General features: G+C 38.9%; 1 protein-coding gene across 2 annotated transcripts in view; it reads right to left on the bottom strand.

Annotated features, from left to right (window-relative positions):
• The window catches only part of INTS9 (integrator complex subunit 9), a 133,704-nt gene that overhangs the window by 40,900 nt on the left and 77,955 nt on the right, over positions 1-14,849 (bottom strand). For both annotated transcript variants that reach the window (XM_036750754.1, XM_036750755.1), the window contains 2 exons: positions 12,388-12,499; positions 6,995-7,175 (listed from right to left, as the gene is read on the bottom strand). In XM_036750754.1, coding sequence (XP_036606649.1) covers positions 6,995-7,175; positions 12,388-12,499 — 293 coding nt within the window. The remainder of the gene's footprint in view (positions 1-6,994; positions 7,176-12,387; positions 12,500-14,849) is intronic.

Consider the following 14,849-nt stretch of genomic DNA (forward strand, 5'->3'; position numbering starts at 1 on the left):
TTCTATTTCTCCCTTTCTCAATATATTCCTCTCTCATCTCTTAATTTTTATTTTTTTTTAGATATCATCCCTTCATATTTAACTCACCCTGTGCCCTCTGTCTATATATAGTATATTCCCTTCAACTACCCTAATACTGAGAAAGGTCTAAAATTACACACATCATCTTTCCATGTAGGAATGAAAGCAAAACTGTTCAACTTTAGTAAGTCCCTTATGATTTCTCTTTCTTGTTTACCTTTTCATGCTTCTCTTGATTCTTGTGTTTGAAAGTCAAATTTTCTATTCAGCTCTGGTCTTTTCACTGAGAAAGCTTGAAAGTCCTCTGTTTTATTGAAAGCCCATATTTTGCCTTGGAGCATGATACTCAGCTTTGCTGGGTAGGTGATTCTTGGTTTTAATCCTAGCTCCACTGACCTCTGCAATATCATATTCCAAGCCCTTCGATCCCTTAATGTAGAAGCTGCTAGATCTTGTGTTATTCTGATTGAGTTTCCATAATACTCAAATTGTTTCTTTCTGGCTGCTTGCAGTATTTTCTCCTTGACCTGGGAACTCTGGAATTTGGCAACAATATTCTTAGGAGTTTTCTTTTTGGGATCTTTTTCAGGAGGTGATCGGTGGTTTCTTTCAATTTCTATTTTACCCTCTGGCTCTAGAATATCAGGGCAGTTCTCCTTGACAATTTCTTGAAAGATGATATCCAGGATCTTTTTATGATCATGGCTTTCAGGTAGTCCAATAATTTTTAAATTATCTCTCCTGGATCTATTTTCCAGGTCAGTGGTTTTTCCAATGACATATTTCACATTGTCTTCCATTTTTTTCATTCCTTTGGTTCTGTTTTATAATATCTTGATTTCTCATTAAGTCACTAGCTTCCACTTGCTCCAATCTAATTTTTAAGGTGGTATTTTCTTCAGTGGTCTTTTGAACCTCCTTTTCCATTTGGCTAATTCTGCCTTTCAAGGCATTCTTCTCCTCATTGGCTTTTTGGAGCTCTTTTGCCATTTGAGTAAGTCTATTTTTTAAGGTATTATTTTCTTCAGTATTTTTGGGGGGTCTACTTTAGCAAGTCATTGACTTGTTTTTCATGGTTTTCTGGTATCACTTTCATTTCTCTTCCCAATTTTTTCCTCTACTTCTCTAACTTGCTTTTCCAAATCCTTTTTGAGCTCTTCCATGGCCTGAGACCAGTTCATGTTTTTTTTGGAGGCTTTTGATGTAGGCTCTTTGACTTTATTGACTTCTTCTGGCTGCATGTTTTGGTCTTCTTTGTCACCAAAGAAAGATTCCAAAGTCTGAGTCTAAATCTGAGTATGTTTTCACTGCCTCTTCATGTTCCCAGCCAACTACTTGACCCTTGAGCTTTTTGTTGGCGTATGACTGCTGGTAGAGAGTACTTTGTCCCAAGCTTGAGGGGCTGTGCTGTTGTTTTTAGAGCTATTTCTACACAGCAAGCACTGCCACACCAGCACTCCTCCTCCCCCAAGAACCGCCAGCCCAGACCGCGACTCTGATCTAATCAGGCTCTGCACTCCTGCTCTGATCTGCCACTTAATTCCTCCCACTAAGTGGGCCTGGGGCCAGAAGTGACTGCAGCTGTAGCTCTGTAAGCAGCCTCAGAGCTGCATCACCTCCGCTCCCCCTGGGGTCGTGGCCAACCTCGAACTCCTTTCATTCAGTTCCTGCAGTTTTTCCCACTAAACTTCTCTGTTGTCTTTGGTGTTTGTGGGTTTAGAAGTCTGGAACTGTCACAGCTCACTGATTCAGGGTGCTACAGCCTGTTGCGCCTGGCTCCTGGTATGGTTGGTCCGGGCACGGCCCACACTGGGCTCTGCTCTGCTCCGCTCCCAGCACGGTGTGATAGACCTTACCCAGCGACCATCCAGGCTGTCCGGGGCTGGAGCCCTCCTTCCCTCTACTATTTGGTGGGTTCTGCAGTTCTAGAATTTGTTCAGAGCCATTTTTTATAGGTGTTTGGAGGGTTGTGGGGGAGAGCTTTAGGCAAGCCCCTGCTTTCCAGCCACCATCTTGGCTCCGCTACCCAGACTCCCTGTTTCTTCTTTTATCAACATGTTCTCTATGACCTTTATTTTGCAGAAAGCACTATTTCGCCAAAATAAAACTGAAATTACTGATTCCCTCAAGCCAAATTTTTAAAGACATTTTGAAGGACTAAGCTTATATGAATTTTTCTTTGTATTTTAAAAGATAAAATTTGACCAGATTTATCACTGGTGCTCATCTGGATGTCAATTCTAAGAAATATAGCAAAACACTATTAGCAGAACATCTAACAATTCTGGTGGATATCATCCTTGGGGAAGAGGTTTTTAATATATAGAGGCAAATACATATAATATTTTTAGCCCAAGAAGAGAAAGAAGTTAAGAGGCAGTTGTGTAGCAGCCTGATCTATACAAGGATGGTGTGAAGAGGACAGATCAATGGTTGTGGAGTCATAAGACCTGGGTTCAAATCTTGCCTGGGACACATTAATAGTGTGACTTTGTGCAAGTCACTTACAAGCTCAAAAGCTCAGTTTTCTTACTTGCACAACCTATTTTGTAGAGTCACTGGTAGGGAAAGGCTTTGCAAATCTTAAAGTTCTATGTAAATGAACTATTATTATTAGGTTGCCAGGAAAGATGTTCCATTAAGTTTATAAGCAAGCAGAATGGTGAGGAAGCACTATGTAGTCAGGAGCATTTCTGCTGATTGACCTCCTCACCTACCACCCCTCCCTCCCTTCTTACCTGCTCCCTCCAATATATATTATATTCATCAAATACTTCTTCAGTATCTCCAGTATACAAAGCAGTGTTAGATGAGAAGAGAGGTAGAAAGGTAAATAAGGCATTGTTCTTGCTCTCAAGGAGCTGACAATCTAGTGCCTCTGTTGGTGCGCTGCAGCACGTAGGGATCTGCAGGGAATATGAGACAGTTTTCTTCAAGGGCTGGAGAGGTTAAATGGAAGTGACTAAGTGTTTGGTTAGTTGCCTCTGGGGATGTGAAAGAGCTACCTCTGCCCTGAAGCATCAGCCCAGATGAAAAATTCATCGGCTGGATGAGCCAAAAGATGTCACAAATTCACAAGAGTTAACAGAAAGAAAGAATGCTTTATGAAAGGGCATATGCGTGGAGGTCATCAGTTATTTCTAAGGTCTCTTCCAGCTGTAAATAAATGATTCTGAGAAGCACCTAGTGCTCCATTCCTATGCCATCATTTGGCTAATACTACTATAACAATTAAGTAACATTTAAGGTTTATAAAACACTTTGCCAATGTCTTATTTTAACCTCATAACAACTGTGGGAGGTAGATACTATTATTATTATTCCCCTTTTACAGATGAGGAAACTGAGGCACACAAAGGTCAAGTGATGTGTCCAGATTCAGAGCTAGTAAAAGTGTCTGAGGCAGGATTTGAACTCAGCTCCAAGTCCCACACTCTTATCTAAACACTGTGCCACCTACCTGCCTCATACAAGATAAGGAAATGATAAGGTATGTTGAACTCATTAGAAGAGATAGTTCTTGTATCAGGAGATGATGAAATGAAAGGCTCTGAAAATAAGGAATCTATATTTCTCTTGATCTGATGCTTGTCCATGTGTAATATTTACCAGATTTATTGAGAGTTTCTTCCCTACTGATATCTGCAAGGTAATTTTTGGGGTATGTGGAAGGTAGCTATTCAAGCCTCTAGAATGGTAGGTGGGTAGGTTAATCAAAAGAAATAGTCATAGACCACACAGCTTCTTCACCATTCTGCCACCCATGGTACCTCTATTAGCTTCCAAGAACCTCACTCATATTTTCTCAAATCAAATCTACTGATTTGCCCAAAATTACACAGCAACCACTGGTAAAAACTAATTAAAGTCTGGAGCTAACATCTCCCTGTCTTTCGAAAGCAGTTTCTTTCTATTTAGGTATGATGTCTTTAGCTACATATTAGTTTTCTCTCTTTGGGGGAATGAAACTTCCTGATTCTCTTCTTTTGCCAAATCTACTAAAAGATTTTTTTTCTCTTGAAAATGTTTTTACTAGTTATTTATCCTTCCCAGCTTTGTCATTTCTAATCTTTCCCCCATCTAGTATGTTTAGTTTTCTTGACTAATAGTTCCTTTTTGTGGTCTCCTGCCTGAGAAAAGAGAAAGATAATGTAAGGGGAGGAAATACTAAATTGCTAGTATTAACAGAAAAGGGGTTATTTACACTGATTAATTTGTTTCCTTTCAAGTTTCAGGAATGTGACTTAAATATTTTTTTGGACAAGGATAATGCCTTGGCAGATGCCAAAACCCAGGCCCACTACTTTCATTTACACAAAGCAGTGAAGGGGCCAACATGTCTCCACTGTGGCCGGGTTCCCAGGGAAGGTGAAAGCGGTGAGAACAAGATAAGGATGGGGATGGATAAAAGACAATGGAGAAGGAGACTACCTAGGTCTTCCCTTCCCTTCAACCTGTCATCCATTTAATTTAACTTTTTCCATACCCTGGTGAGGGCAAAGTACATTCCACTATGGATGTTGTTTCAAAGTAGAAACAAAAATCGGTGTGAATGGACTAGATCATGGGTTCTTACTCTGAGGTCTAGGAACTTTTAAAAAAATTTAATATTTTGATGATTGTATTTCAATATAATTAGTTTCTTTGTAATCCTATTTATCTTATTTTATAAATTTTAAAAAGTTATTCTGAAAAGAGGCTCAAAGGTTTCCCTAGATTGCCAAAGCAACTGATGATACAAAAAAGGTTTAAAACCTTGAACTGGACAGATGATCTTTAACATTTCTCTGATGCTAACATTCTATGATGATGGAAGGATTTTTTTTTTGACTTTCTTCATCCTCAAATGTATACATTTAAAAAAGCAGTTTCTGCAGTGTAAACTTCATATGGGGGTATGTGGTGATATGTACTGAATTCAACTAAATTTGCAACTACTATGTAAATGGAGGTGGAAAACTTGGGGGAAAGAAGCAAAATGAATGAAATTAAGGTCCAAAAAGAAAAGTCAATTACATTAAGAAGATGACGAATTTTATCAGGCTCATAGCAATAATAGGAAGAACCTCCTAGAAAGGAATTCTAAGAGGCAAATAATTCAAGCCTTGGATATTGCTGAAAAAGGAAAGCTCTGCATATTCAGGAACAAATTATACAATTATAATAAGAAACAAAGTTGGCTGAATCCGGAGCTCTCTACAGAGTAGAAAAACAAAAGGAAAAAGGGGAAATTAGGCCAGAAAACTAAAGACGAATATAAAGAAAAAACATGACTATGTAGCAGCAAGATTACAAATGGTAAGGCTGCAAAGGCAATGAAACTATTAAAGATGGAAGAAACAATAAACATCTTATAATGTATTTCTGAGAAGAATCAGAGAAAACTGCATTCCCTGATAAAGTGAGGGAAAACTAAAAAGAAAAGTAAAATAAGAGGGTTGGATTAAATGATGGTGAAGCTTCTAGCTCTGTGTTTTAACATCTCAGATTGTAGAAAGACAAAGGCTCTTGGTGTCTTCTTTTTTCTCTTGTCAGAAAAAAAGGAAAGCAGGTCTCAACTGAGATATAAGGATAGAAAGAGCAAGCATCAGCAAAGGACACAATGCTCAATTACACCCATATATCCATTAAAAAAGAAAATGGTAACTATGGTTTGCAAATGGTATATGCAAATTCAGGTTGCAGCAAATCTTCAGCAAGTGCTTTATTATTCAATAAGGGAAATTCTTCCACTACGCAAAGATAATTCCATAGATGCACACTTGGCACACTAGAACATTACAAAGATAGGACTAGGGGACCTCTAGTCCTGAGAATGGATTAATCCATCCCACTCACTGGGCAAACACCAATAAATGACCCCCATTATAAGTAAAGTATATCATGGTTAAAAAAGGCCTTAACAAACACAATAATTTTTAAAATTAGAATTTCTCAATAAAATAATAATAAATCTTCCTTATATATTTTTTTCAAGCAGGAAGCTTAGGTTTTCCTTTTTAAGACCATTTGTTATATGGAAATTAAAATAATTTTTATAACAAATTCTAGTAATATTTACCCCTTTAAAAATAAAAATGGCTGTTTTCCTCCTCACAAGAGTAGCACCAACAGATGAGTTGTCTTTGCCTTTAATTTTGTAGGATCCTAGATTTAGAGCTGAAAGGACTCTGGAGTAATCTGGTCTGATCCTCTTATTTTACAGAAGGGGAATTGAAACAAGGTTCTCAGGGGCAGAGCCAAGATTTGAATTAAGGCCTTCTGATTACAAATCAGTCACTCTTTCTATGCTACCACATTGCAACTTACCTGTCTTCATCTCTGTGTGCATCTGCCTTTACTATCATCACTGTAACCTATTCTTTTTCTTTTCCTTCCTTATGTTTCTCCATGTAAAAAAAAAAACAATCCAACAATTCAAGTACATTTTTACTATTAACAATATTTGTTGAAAAGAATTAATTTTCTCATTCCCAAAAGGAAGATGAGTTAAACACTTTGTATTTCTCTTTCTTAAAAAAAAAAAAAAAGCGCCTCCAAATCTCATTTGCTTGTTTCTACAAAGATATATTTTCCCTGGCAGCTAGATGTTACAAGTTCCAAGCAACATGAAAAAGCCTATTTATAGTTGACAGTGATGATCTTGTCATCTTTAGAGAAAAAACTAAATTACACTTTTTATTTAGGTGGCTTTTGATATAATTTTTCAGATGATCAGTAACTAGTGTAAATGAATTTAAATGTGAGACTTGCCAATTTTGTTTGGAGAGGCTGAAGGCTCAGTCACTACAGGTCAAATGTTAACATGGTTGCTTGTATTGTCAGACATGAAGGCACTAAGCATTTGCCCTCAAGGGAGGGGCCCTACAGCCAAGTTAATACCTCACATCTGCCTGAGAGAAAATTTGCCTTTTTAAAATCCATTCTCCATAAGAGGTACCAAGGCATAAGGAAGATGAATACTGATACATACCATTCAGCAAAAATCTGGGCAAACTCAAGTGAGCTGTTGGCAACAGGAGAGATGAAGTAGAAGGGGATGTTGGAGAGGCCAGCTGAGTCGATGTACTGATAGAGGCATTCTAAGAGGTCATAGATCACTCCAGATGGGTAGCAGGGGACCAGTACATTACCACCATTCCGCACTGTCAGAGCTAGAAGGAATGAAGGCAGGAGGAAAAATGTAAAAGAGAATCAAAGGTATATTTTTGAAAAGGGCCAGTGCAAAACCCTTCTAAACAATACTCATTTTTTTTCTTTTTTTTTAACTCTTATTTTTATAAATCACTTCAAATGCCCTAACAGCTTCCCACTTCTTATACAATAATCAATTCTCTTCTGTCCTTCACAATCCTCTGCCAGGCTCATTTAGGCCTAAAGATCGAAAGAAACTCAGGGTGGATTTCTGCTTCATTTAAAACCTTTCTTTCCCATTTCTTTCACACTAAAGGTGGTAAACAACAGCACAAATAAGATAAAAATAGGAGATAACCCCTCAACTATTTATACACTCAAATCTTGACCATTTGCATAAACATAATTCATTCTGAGGATTACCTGATTTTACCTGATACTATAGACAATAGAGAATCTGGAATTTAAGAAGAGTGATATGGCCAGACCTGAAATTTAGAAAAATCACTTTGGCAGCTACATATAGGAGGGGTTACAGAAGGGAAAAACTTGAGGCAGGGAAGCCAATTGGGAAATTATCACAATAACCTATGTAAGAGGGGATGTGGGTCTAAATGTGAACTAGGGTGGTGGCCATATGGGTAGAGAGAAGGGAAGACACAAGAAGCAGGGATAGAAAAGGTGAGATTTGGTAACTGACTAGATTCGTAGGGTAGGAGGCAAGGACTGTAGAGGTGGACTTGGAATTGTAATCATTAATAAGAAGGTTAGAGAATAATCATTTATTAAGCAGCTGGGTGCCTACCAAGACTGTGGAAGCTAAAGTTAAAAAAGAAAAGAAAAAAGGTCTAAGAAAAAAAAAGTTACCAACACCCTCCAGAAATAACCATCTAGGTGTGGATATACAAAGAGAATAAATAGTATATAAGAAGTATATCATATACTTCTCTGTTCAATAATTACAACAGTTTCCTATTGCCTAACTTAGCAAGATTCAACTCTTCTGTCTGGTTTATTTATTTCCTCAATCAGTTCAATGCCTGGCTCACAGACTTTCTCTCCTCCCGAACTGCTGCCTTCATGCTAGGGGACTTCAACATACATATTCACACTCCTTCAAACACCCTAACCTTCCAGTTGCTCAATTTCTTCATCTTCCATGATTTTCTCTTCTCCCCATTCAGCTACATTCAGAGACGGTAACCCACAAATGTTCCACTTCCATGTTCATGGACTCTGAAATTCTTTTGTCTGATCAAAATTTGTCGTTTCATCTTTCCCTCTGCTTTGTAACCTCAAAACCTGTTCTTTGCCCTCGCCACAACCTCCAATCCCACTATGTCAAAACCCCTGCACTGGGTAAACTTTCCTCCGTCCTCCATCTTGATCCCCTGGTAACCAGTTCAACTTTATACTGTCTTCTTCTCTAGAGTCCCTTGCCCCCTAATACCATTACTGAACTTACCTTGCCAAATTTCAGAGATGGATTACTTTCAACATCCACTACCTCCACTCCTACTAATATGCTGCTGAATGAAGCTGGAGAAAATCATAAAATTATACTGACTTGGTCCATCCATCACAAATTTATGTTATAATACTGCAAGGCAATCCTTCTACACCTCCCTAAGAGACTCACTATCCTATATCATAGCAGTATTTCCAAACCTCTTCATCCCTCCACTTCCCCACACCCTCTTAGCTGAGAACAAATTGAAGCAGTTTGCCAAGAGCTCCTTCTTCTCCCCTCCTCCTCATCACCTCCCCCCTCCCCAGATGCATTCTACACTATCTCCTCCATTACTCACACCTCAAATGAAGAGGTGGCCCTTCTCCTTGCTAAGACAAACACATTTACATACATAAGTGACTCTATTCTACTCTGTCTTCTCCAACAGTTTGTTGCCTCCACTATGCTCACTTTGTCACTTATCTTCAATCTCTTCCCATCTATTGGCTTCTTCCTTGCTGCCTATAAACATGCCCATATCTCTCCCATTCTCAAAAAACCCCTAATTTGTTCTTAACACCCTCCCCTTCCTAAATTCCCTATTATTAGTAAAGGTACCACCACCCTTCTGGCCATCCAGGCTCACAAGTACAGGTCATACTTGACTATTTACTCTCTCTCATTCCCCCATATCCAATGGGTGGTGTTTAGTCAATTACCTACGTTGCATCTTTCTATAGATGTTCCCTTCTCTCTTGATGCTGCCACCTGTCCAAGTCCTTATCAGCTATACGCAATAGCCTGCTGATTGGTCTCTCTGCCGAAAGTCTCCCCCTGCTCCATTCTATCCTCTACTCAGCTGTCAAAACGATTTTCCTAAAGCAAAGTTTGGACCATATCATCTTCCCCTTGTCCCTGCCTTTAATAAAGTTCAGTGGTTCCTTATCAGCTTCTAGAGGAAATATAAAGCCTGTTTGGTGTTTAAAGCTCTTCATAACTTGGCCCCTTCCTACCTTTCCAGTTTTCTTACATCTCATTCCCCTCAAGCACACTGTGATCCAGAGACATTGACTTCCTTATTGTTGCTCAAATAGGACAATTAATCTCCAGACATTTTCAACCAGCTATCCTTCATGCTTGGAATACTATCTTCTCTGTTTCCTGGTTCCCCTACCTTCCTTCAAATCCCAGCTAAAATCCTACCTTCTACAAGAAGCTTTTCCTAACTTCTCTTAATGCCAGTGTCTTATTTGTGTTTGATTATCTCCACTTTATCCTGTATATAGTTTGTTTGTACAGTTGTTCACATGTTTTCTCCCCCGTTAAGATTGTAAGCTCCTTAGGAACAGGGATTGCCTTTTGCCTTTCTTTGTATCCTCAATACTTTGCACAGTGGCTGGGACATAATAAATGTTAACTGACTACTTGACTGCCTTTAAAGGCTCTTATATAATCTGGCACCATCCAATTTATGCACTTTGATTGCCCATTACTCTCAAACATAGGACCCTGCTGCAGCTAGGCTGATAATCTCTTCAAGGTTCACACACATCCTATGCACATTCCCAACTTCGGTCATGCCTCCTAGATGGAATGCCTTTCCCTTTCTCTTTTGCCTGTACAGGGAAAAGCAGTGTGTTGTAACATTGAGGTGTAGTGGGAACAATGCTGAACTTGGAGTCAAGAGATCTAGGATCAAATCCTTGTTTTGCAAACCTTAAAGTGATATATAAATGTGAATAATTACTGCTCCCCATACTTGAAGACTCAATTCTTTTTCTGATTATTTCAACCCATTGATTTCACCCTTCTCTGAACTGCTACAGAATCTCCTTAAAATTCTAACAAATACGGAAGTATCATCCAAGGAAAGTGAGATCCTGAGAGGCTAGGTATCTCATTCTAGGTTACAGGGAAGTTGATTACATACAATTCAACACCTATACTCTGCCTGGTGCTACTCTTTATGCTTCTAAGTGCATATATCCTCAACTGGACAATATATTCTGAAGGATGGTTAGACATCTTCCTGCCTTCTTTCCTCCCCTCCCCTCCTCTCCTCTTCTTTCCTTCAATTTTTAGGTTCTATAGAACTTTAACAGGCACCCAAGAAAGTCTTATTGGTTACACTAACTTTTACTCGACTATGTGTAACACAAGATTCTACTTTAAAAAAGAACACACAACAGTCAAATAACTCTCCCTAGCCTGGGGTTAGAAGGTTAATTCATAGTTGAAAATGTATGATAGAAGTGGAAGGTACCTAGGGGTCTCTAAATTTACTGATGAGGAAATTGAGACCTGGAGAAGTTAAGTAATTTTCCTAGGGTTACACAGGTTGAAAGGGGTAGATCCAGGTTCTGATTCTGACTCCAAGCTCTGTTAGGTATGTATTGGCTAAGAACTACATGGTCCAGAGTGATTAGAAGAGCTAACTGGAATTTTGGAAAGCACCGTTAGCCAATCAAATATAACAGAACTTTATTTTCAACTCCCCTCCTAGAGGTAATATTGCTAAGTTCCTATGGATAAAGTATCTGGGCTGTTTACCTTTCTGGAAACCAACCTGATATCTGTATCAGATATAGCTAGATTTTTTTAATTGCTGTTACAGAAAAAAAATAAATCAAATTCCTTCTAGGTAGTAAATACAATGTAATGCTCTACTGGTTACTCAAAACTACACATAAACATAAACACACACACAAACACATATGCGATTTAAAAAAAAAACCACTTTAAATATACCATTGTCATGAATTCAGACCTAATATGACTCCATATAGGCTATAATTTGCTAAAGTCCTATAGAGATTTCTCATTCCCCACTTCGTATACCCCCCAAATCCAATTTAAAAAGCTTCTCACAAGAATAAATAATTTTTTATTATTTATACAAATGGACAAACAGTGGTAGAATTTGTTATAGAAAATGCTAAAAATTCTACCTCCAGACCCATAGTCTAGACCAGGGACTTGGGTTGATGGAGAGATGAAGGCTAGAATATGGAATTACATACAGTGAATAAATATCTTTTCCGAACTGCAAATGGTTATGATGCAGGAAACACTGGACTAAGTGGAAGGGGTGAAGTACAGAGTTATGTTTATACTGCTTCCAGTCCAGCTCCCATATTCATCACCCAGAGAAATAATTCCTATAAGCAGGGGTCAGCCTTCCTCACCAACTGCCAAAGAAATGCCACCCACAGGACAGGAAAACCAGCCTAGCAGAAGCAGTGAGGCACCTTAATAGAGATGAGGCAGTGTTTATGTCACGCAAGTCAAACCACCACCACTACCACAACCATCTCCCCTAACACTTTGACAGGGACAACTCAGGTTAATGGGGGAAAAAAAAGGGCTTGGGGATAACGATTTCTGGTCCAGTGCCCTCAGACATCATCCTGGGAAGCAGCCTCTGTGGAGATGCAGCCTAGCAACTGCTCCTACAGGGACCTTAGCCACAGCTACTGAAGACCCAGAACAGAAAGTTGTCATCAAAGTCCTTGGAAGTACCAAATGGTTCAACATTTCTTAAGATTTTATCAGTGGAAATGATATTAAAGAAAGGGTATTAACATATGCTTTGCAGCTGTCACCTTAAAAACCACCGGCCTTTTCCATCTGACTTGGAGCTGAGCCCTTCCACTTTTTTATTTGTACCCCTAGTACTTAGCATAGTGCTTTGGATACAGTAAGAGTTTAATAAATGCTTCATTCGTTCATTCCTTCAAGTATTTAAAAACATCTATTCTGAGATTTTTTTCATGGCTACATACCCAAATTGCTGCAAAATTCTCCTACCATGCCATCAGGATTTGCTGTTGGAATCTGGGTAAGTCCTGTCAGAATGAGGACATCACTGTTTTTGAGAGAGGCTTGGTCCATAGGCTGAAAGAGACCAAAGAAAAGTAAATTAAGGGATTTTAACAAAGAATTTTTTACATACAAAAAAGTAGCAGGAAAAAAAAAGGCTAGGTTAAGAGAGAAGAGGTTCCAATGAAAGAGAAACAGCTTAAAACCATCTCAGGGATGCTTTAGTGGTATTAAAAGCAGAATGATGACCTAGCAAATAGCCTCCTCCATAAATATGCCAATTCTGCCTCAGAGAATGGGGAGGTCCTTTTCCTTTCCATGGTTAGCTTCCTACTTCTTGCCTATATCAGGACTATTGCTTCTCCAGTCACCTCCTCCTTTTTCAAAGTCCATCTTTTCTCTACTGGCTAACTTCCTTCCTATTTCCCATCTCTGTGTCTTTTTATTTGTTGTCCCCCAGGCCTTGGAATTCCCTCTTCTCCTCCCATCAGTCCCTTAAGACCCCTGGTATTTTTCAGTGTTCAACTCAAATGCCACCCACATGAAGCCTTTCTTCAACCACTCCCTATTACACTGTATTTATTTCATATATCCTTATACACACACATGCTGAATTTCCCAAAAGAATTTGACCTCCCTGAAGGAACTGTTTCATTTTTGTCTTTTTATACGTGGCACCTAGCAGAGTGCCTTGTACACAGTAGATGCTTAATAGATGCTTGTCAAAATTCTCAAGAACAGTTGACACCTGCTTACTCCACTACTCCAATATCCTACAAGCTATCCTATCCAAGCTCCTGCAATACTTACAAAATGACTTTTGTCTGCATCACTCTTATTTAGAGTGTTCTCTCAAAAGTCAAAGGTTTATAACCAAATCCAATAGCCTTTTCTCAGTCTTCATCCTCCTTGACCCTTCTATCACATTTGGTAGTCTTGATAATGTCCTTCCCCCCTTCTTAAATCTTTCACTTTCTGTGGAAAGCGAATGCTCTACTCTCTTGGGTTTTTGCTTGCCATCATCCTACAAAAGTATTATGACAGACTGTCAAATGCTTTGGTGACACAAGCTGCCCCTTCAAAAGAATGATTTTCTCTCCATCTTATATAATTAAGTGGATATCTGAAAAGGGGAGTAGATTCCTTGAGTGTTAAAATCGGAGTCTAGGTCCTTGTGTATGTGGTTTGAGGTAAATGGTGGTGACTGACTAGTCTCAGTCCTGGTAGGTAAAGTGCCAAACTCCAATATGGAGGTCAAGTGCAGGAACCTAGAACATACCCGGTAGAGTATAACTGGTTCTCTTATGATTGGTTCCACCGAAGCAGAATTCCCTAGATAGCACTTTGGAATGACCCTATTGGTGCCTTGTTTGGGCAAAGCTGATCTGTAGATATACAAGATCTATCTCCAGATACGGACCATTAAACATATGTTTCCACATAATACAAAAAGGGAAAAGAAGGTGAAGAGAAATCTGATGTGAAAGTGTATCAGCTATTCCCAATTGGGAAATGGTCAAAGGATGTGAACAGGCAGTTTTCAGAGGAAGAAATTAGAGATATCTATAGTCATATCAAAAAGTGCTCTAAATCACTATTGATTAGAGAAATGAAAATCAAAACAACTCTTAGGTACCACATCTCTCCTGTCAGATTGGCTAACATGACAAAACAGGAAAATGATAAATGCTGGAGAGGATGTGGGAAAATTGGAACATTGTTACATTGTTGATGGAGTTGTGAACTGATCCAGACATCCGGGAGAGCAATTTGGTACTATGCCCAAAGGGCTATAAAAATGTGCATACCCTTTGACCCAGCAATACCACTTCTAGGGCTGTATCCCAAAGAGATCACACAAGCGGGAAATGGACCAGTATGTACAAAAATATTTATAGCGGTTCCTTTTGTGGTGGCAAAGAACTGGAAATCAAGGGGATGCCCAGCAACTGAGGAATGGCTGAACAAGTTGTGGTATATGAATGTAATGGAATATTATTGTGCTACAAGAAATGAGGAGCAGACAGACTTCATTACAACCTGGAAAGACTTATATGAACTGACGCTGAGTGAGAACAGCAGAACCAGGAGGTCATTATACACGATTACAGACACATGGTATCTTTGATGACTAACTTGATAGACTTGGGTCCTCTCATCAATGAGATGTTCAAAGACAGCTCCAAAAGACTCATGATGGAAAAAGCTATGCACATCCAGAGCAAGAATTACAGAGTCTGAATGAAGACTAAGGCAAACTATTTGCTCTCTTTTTCCCCCCCTTTTTTGCTTTTGTTTCTTCTTTCTCATGATTCATTTTTCCATTGGTTATAGTTCTTCTTTACAACTGGACTATTATGTAAATAAGTTCAATGTGAAGGTATATGTAGAACCTACATTGGATTGCATGGCTGTCTTGCGGGGA

The sequence above is a fragment of the Trichosurus vulpecula genome, chromosome 3 (genome assembly GCF_011100635.1).
Source record: "Trichosurus vulpecula isolate mTriVul1 chromosome 3, mTriVul1.pri, whole genome shotgun sequence".
NCBI lineage: Eukaryota > Metazoa > Chordata > Mammalia > Diprotodontia > Phalangeridae > Trichosurus > Trichosurus vulpecula.